Source organism: Oncorhynchus mykiss, chromosome 7 (genome assembly GCF_057628025.1).
Source record: "Oncorhynchus mykiss isolate SJ-2025 chromosome 7, ASM5762802v1, whole genome shotgun sequence".
NCBI classification, from domain to species: Eukaryota; Metazoa; Chordata; class Actinopteri; order Salmoniformes; family Salmonidae; genus Oncorhynchus; species Oncorhynchus mykiss.
In genome coordinates, this window is record NC_143028.1 from 51,672,328 (window position 1) to 51,678,327 (window position 6,000).

The 6,000-nt window shown below is 41.6% G+C and overlaps 1 protein-coding gene across 1 annotated transcript in view; it reads left to right on the forward strand.

The window, feature by feature from the left end:
• The window catches only part of wnt4 (wingless-type MMTV integration site family, member 4), a 28,076-nt gene extending 22,837 nt beyond the window's left edge, over positions 1–5,239 (forward strand). The window contains 5 exon segments of the mRNA NM_001281410.1: positions 460–541; positions 3,648–3,801; positions 3,930–4,061; positions 4,239–4,381; positions 4,479–5,239. Coding sequence (NP_001268339.1) covers positions 460–541; positions 3,648–3,801; positions 3,930–4,061; positions 4,239–4,381; positions 4,479–4,949 — 982 coding nt within the window. The 3' untranslated portion in view covers positions 4,950–5,239.
• The last annotated feature ends 761 nt before the right edge of the window (positions 5,240–6,000 follow it).

Here is a 6,000-nt window from a genome sequence, read left to right on the forward strand (position 1 = left end):
GAGAAGTACAGGGAGACTGACAGAGGGAGAGAGAGAGAGGGGGGGGAGAGTGAGGTGAGGGACAGATAGAGAGAGAGAGAGAGGAAGGGATAGATGGAAGGAGAGAGAGGTGAGGGAGGGCCACAGACAAGGCCCAGACAGACCCTCTGTCGAAAGTTCTGGTGTAGAGTATGTCTGTGATGAGCGTATGAGATGGGTCTATTTCTGTAAGGTGCTTTTAGCCAAAGAGATATGGGACTGAAGGGGTGAGGAGTGACCTGTGTGCCCTGGAGGTGGTTTAGATGATACAACTATTTCCCTCTTCTCAACATGATGTAGAACTAAATCTGCACCGAGCTCATACTGAGGCATCTGTGTCTGTCACTTTCGTCTCATCATTGTTATTGGAGGGGTCATTGTGTTGTTATTTGTCTAGTTGCATATTTAATATTCCCCCTCCCTTCTTTGTGTCTCTGTCAGGTACCTGGCTAAACTGTCGTCGGTGGGCAGTATCAATGATGAGGAGACGTGTGAACGTCTGCGAGGACTCATCCATAAACAGGTACACATCTACCATGACAAACAGTGGCAATATTTTCAGGTTTCAAGGTTGGCAGGGTATGACAGGATGGTACATATGTTATAAAAGTTACACTACCGTTCAAAAGTTTGGAGTCACTTAGAAATGTCCTTGTTTTTGAAAGAAAAGCTCATCCAAGTTTATCATTTTAAAAGACTAATTGATCATTAGAAATCCCTTTTGCAATTATGTTATAACAGCTGAAAACTGTTGTTCTGATTAAAGAAGCAATAAAACTGGCCTTCTTTAGACTAGTTGAGTATCTGGATCCTCATCATTTATGGGTTCGATTACAGGCTCAAAATGTCCAGAAACAAAGACCTGAAACTCGTCAGTCTATTCTTGTTCTGAGAAATGAAGGCTATTCCATACGAGAAATTGCCAAGAAACTGAAGATCTCGTACAACGCTGTGTACTACTCCCTTCATAGAACAGCGCAAACTGTCTCTAACCAGAATAGAAAGAGGAGTGGGAGGCCCCGGTGCAAAACTGAGCAAGAGGACAAGTACATTAGAGTGTCTAGTTTAAGAAACAGACACCTCACAAGTTCTCAACTGGCAGCTTCATTAAATAGTACCCGCAAAACACCAGTCTCAACATCAACAGTGAAGAGGCGACTCCGGGATGCTGGCCTTCTAGGCAGAGATGCAAAGAAAAAGCCATATCTCAGACTGGCCAATAAAAATAAAATATTAAGATGGGCAAAATAACAGACACTGGACAGAGGAACTCTGCCTAGAAGGCCAGTATACCTGAGTCACCTCTTCACTGTTGACGTTGAGACTGGTGTTTTGCGGGTACTATTTAATGAAGCTGCCAGTTGAGAACTTGTGAGGCGTCTGTTTCTTAAACTAGACACTCTAATGTACTTGACTTTTTGACGTTGACGTTTAATTGACAAAAACAAGGACATTTCTAAGTGACCCCAAACTTTTGAATGGTAGTGTATGTCCAAGTCTTTAAATTCAAGATACAAGCCATAGTAATTGAATTTGAACCAGGTGCAGATCTGTAATCTATGATCATTATTATAACCAGATAACTATCTGTAATGTTATGATCATTATTATAACCAGGTGCAGATCTGTAATCTATGATTATTATTCTAACCAGATACAGATCTGTAATGTCATGATCATTATTCTAACCATATACAGATCTGTGATAATGATCATTATTATAACCAGGTGCAGATCTGTAATCTATGATCATTATTATAACCAGATACAGATCTGTAATGTTATGATCATTATTATAACCAGGTGCAGATCTGTAATCTATGATCATTATTATAACCAGATACAGATCTGTAATGTTATGATCATTATTCCAACCAGATACAGATCTGTAAAAATGATCATTATTCTAACCAGATAAATATCTGTAATGTTATGATCTTTATTATAACCAAATACAGATCTGTAATAATGATCATTATTCTAACCAGGTGCAGATCTGTAATGTTATGATCATTATTATAACCAGGTGCAGATCTGTAATCTATGATCATTATTATAACCAGATACAGATCTGTAATGTTATGATCATTATTCCAACCAGATACAGATCTGTAATAATGATCATTATTCTAACCAGATACAGATCTGTAATGTTATGATCATTATTCTAACCAGATACAGATCTGTAATAATGATTATTATTCTAACCAGATACAGATCTGTAATGTCATGATCATTATTCTAACCAGATACAGATCTGTGATAATGATCATTTTTCTAACCAGATACAGATCTGTAATGTTATGATCATTATTCTAACCAGGTGCAGATCTGTAATGTTATGATCATTATTCTAACCAGATACAGATCTGTAATGTCATGATCATTATTCTAACCAGATACAGATCTGTAATAATGATCATTTTTCTAACCAGATACAGATCTGTAATGTTAGGATCATTATTCTAACCAGATACAGATCTGTAATAATGATCAGTATTCTAACCAGATACAGATCTGTAATGTCATGATCATTATTCTAACCAGATACAGATCTGTAATGTTATGATCATTATTCTAACCAGATACAGATCTGTAATGTAATGATCATTATTCTAACCAGATACAGATCTGTAATGTAATGATCATTATTCTAACCAGATACAGATCTGTAATGTCATGATCATTATTCTAACCAGATACAGATCTGTAATGTTATGATCATTATTCTAACCAGATACAGATTTGTAATGTAATGATCATTATTCTAACCAGATACAGATCTGTAATGTCATGATCATTATTCTAACCAGATACAGATCTGTAATAATGATCAGTATTCTAACCAGATACAGATCTGTAATGTCATGATCATTATTCTAACCAGATACAGATCTGTAATGTTATGATCATTATTCTAACCAGATACAGATCTGTAATGTTACGATCATTATTCTAACCAGATACATATCTGTAATGTTATGATCATTATTATAACCAAATACAGATCTGTAATAATGAGCATTATTCTAACCAGGTGCAGATCTGTAATAATGATCATTATTCTAACCAGATGCAGATCTGTAATAATGATCATTATTCTAACCAGATACAGATCTGTAATGTTATGATCATTATTATAACCAAATACAGCTCTGTAATGTTATGATCATTATTCTAACCAGATAAAGATATGTAATAATGATCATTATTCTAACCAGGTGCAGATCTGTAATAATGATCATTATTCTAACCAGATGCAGATCTGTAATAATGATCATTATTCTAACCAGAGACAGATCTGTAATGTTATGATCAGTATTCTAACCAGGTGCAGATCTGTAATACTGATCATTATTCTAACCAGATACAGATCTGTAATAATGATCATTATTCTAACCAGATACAGATCTGTAATGTTATGATCAGTATTCTAACCAGATACAGATCTGTAATGTTATGATCATTATTCTAACCAGATACAGATCTGTAATGTTATGATCAGTATTCTAACCAGATACAGATCTGTAATGTTATGATCAGTATTCTAACCAGATACAGATCTGTAATGTTATGATCATTATTCTAACCAGATACAGATCTGTAATAATGATCGTTATTCTAACTAGGTGCAGATCTGTAAGCGCAGTGTGGAGGTGATGGATGCTGTTCGGCACGGGGCTCAGCTAGCCATAGACGAGTGTCAGTTTCAGTTCCGGAACCGCCGATGGAACTGTTCCACACTGGACACCATGCCCGTCTTCGGCAAGGTCGTCACACAGGGTACGCCTCGGTATCAACAACCTATCTTACAATAAATATACTTATGAACTTCTCAGGATAAAAACATTGGCATTTCAGTTGTAGGTGTGTGTTTAACGCTGGCCTGTGCGTGCGTGTGTTCTTGACAGGCACTCGGGAGGCAGCCTTTGTTTATGCCATCTCAGCAGCCAGTGTGGCGTTCGCTGTGACCCGGGCCTGCAGCAGCGGAGAGCTGGAGAAATGTGGCTGCGACCACAACGTCCACGGAGTCAGTCCAGAAGGTACACACACACACACACACACACACACACACACACACACACACACACACACACACACACACACACACACACACACACACACACACACACACACACACACACACACACACACACACACACACTGTTTGACTGCTAACTCTCTCTCTCTCTCTCTCATCCTCCCTCACTCCCTCCCAGGGTTCCAGTGGTCAGGCTGTAGTGATAACATTGCTTATGGAGTGGCCTTCTCTCAATCCTTTGTTGATGTGAGGGAGAGGAGTAAAGGACAGTCCCCCAGCAGAGCACTCATGAACCTACACAACAATGAGGCCGGTAGGAAGGTATGATATACCACAACCAACAACTCTGTCATAGCAAAGTCAACAGCAAAGAAATAGACAGGAGATAAAAACATGCATTATTTCTGTCTCCCTGCAGGCCATTCTGAGCCACATGCGTGTGGAGTGTAAGTGTCATGGCGTGTCAGGTTCCTGTGAGGTGAAGACCTGCTGGAAGGCCATGCCACCATTCCGCAAGGTGGGCAACGCCATCAAGGAGAAATTTGACGGCGCCACAGAGGTGGAGCAGCGCAAGGTGGGCACCACCAAGGTCCTGGTGCCACGGAACTCCCAGTTCAAACCTCACACAGACGAAGACCTGGTCTACCTGGAGCCCAGCCCCGACTTCTGTGACCACGACCCGCGCACACCAGGCATGCTGGGTACGGCGGGGCGGCAGTGTAACCGGACGTCGAAGGCCATCGACGGCTGTGAGCTGATGTGCTGCGGCCGGGGCTTCCAGACAGAGGAGGTGGAGGTGGTGGACAGGTGCAGCTGTAAGTTCCACTGGTGCTGCTACGTCAAGTGCAAACAGTGCCGCAAGATGGTGGAGATGCACACCTGCCGGTGATCACCATGGAAATCCCCAATGGAGACCCAAACAAATGCCCCATCACACCCCACTCTCTCCTTTCTCACCTGCACAGAAGGATGGGAGGGAGGGAGAGGGGGATGGTGTTTGTGGTTTACCTTTTCCCCATTTCAAAACCATCCCTATTCCTTTTACAATAGACCCCGGGAACAGACAGACAGAGGTGGAACGAGGACATGGGCATTCCCAGTCAGTTCATACAATGTTAAAGGAAAATGATACACATGCACGGGATGTATAGAACTAAAAATATATATATCCCAACAGAGTATTTTCCCTCTCTTCATCTTGTCTCACACTCGGTTGATTCACATTGTTTTGGTTGCTTTTGTTATATCTTTTATTCATTTTCTTTTCATTTTCTTTTTTAACTTATTTGACATTGTTGTGAGCGATTCGGGGTGGATTCGGTGAGGGGAGAGTGGACTGCATGGGAAAGGGGGACTGAGGGTGGGGTATATTGGACCCGGGGAAAGTGGGATGGCGTAGTGGGGAAAGGGGGGGGGGGGGGTGGAGTTTAGGAGGGGGGGGGGGCTGAGTTTGCCCTCTGTCTTTGCTGCTGCTTTAGCGACTCATCTAGAGTGCTGGATGTAAAGGGAGAGACACGCCTGTCTGTCGGTCTGAGAGAACCGCCCAGAGGAGGAACGCTGACCGACAGACAGACATTATTATTTGCGGTCCAGGTGTACATGACCGTGTTGTGTTGGGGTAAAGTTGTGTGGCCATTTGTCCCTGTACAGCCCTGATACTGCTCCACTCATCAAATTAGTCACAGATTTACAGGATTACTCACCGAGTCAAATAATTACTCAGGTCTCACAGAATCACTCACAGGACGGGATTCCATAGGCATTGCGGCTTTTATTAAAGGCAATGTTCCCATGTTCACAAAGAACCAATTCATGGTAAACGCTGCATATGTCGGCTCAATCAGAGATTGGATTGAATCCCATCATTAGTCTGTGTCAGACCAAGGGGGAGTTTGAACGGACGGACGGACAGACACTTTTCTCTCCGACCGCACATACCA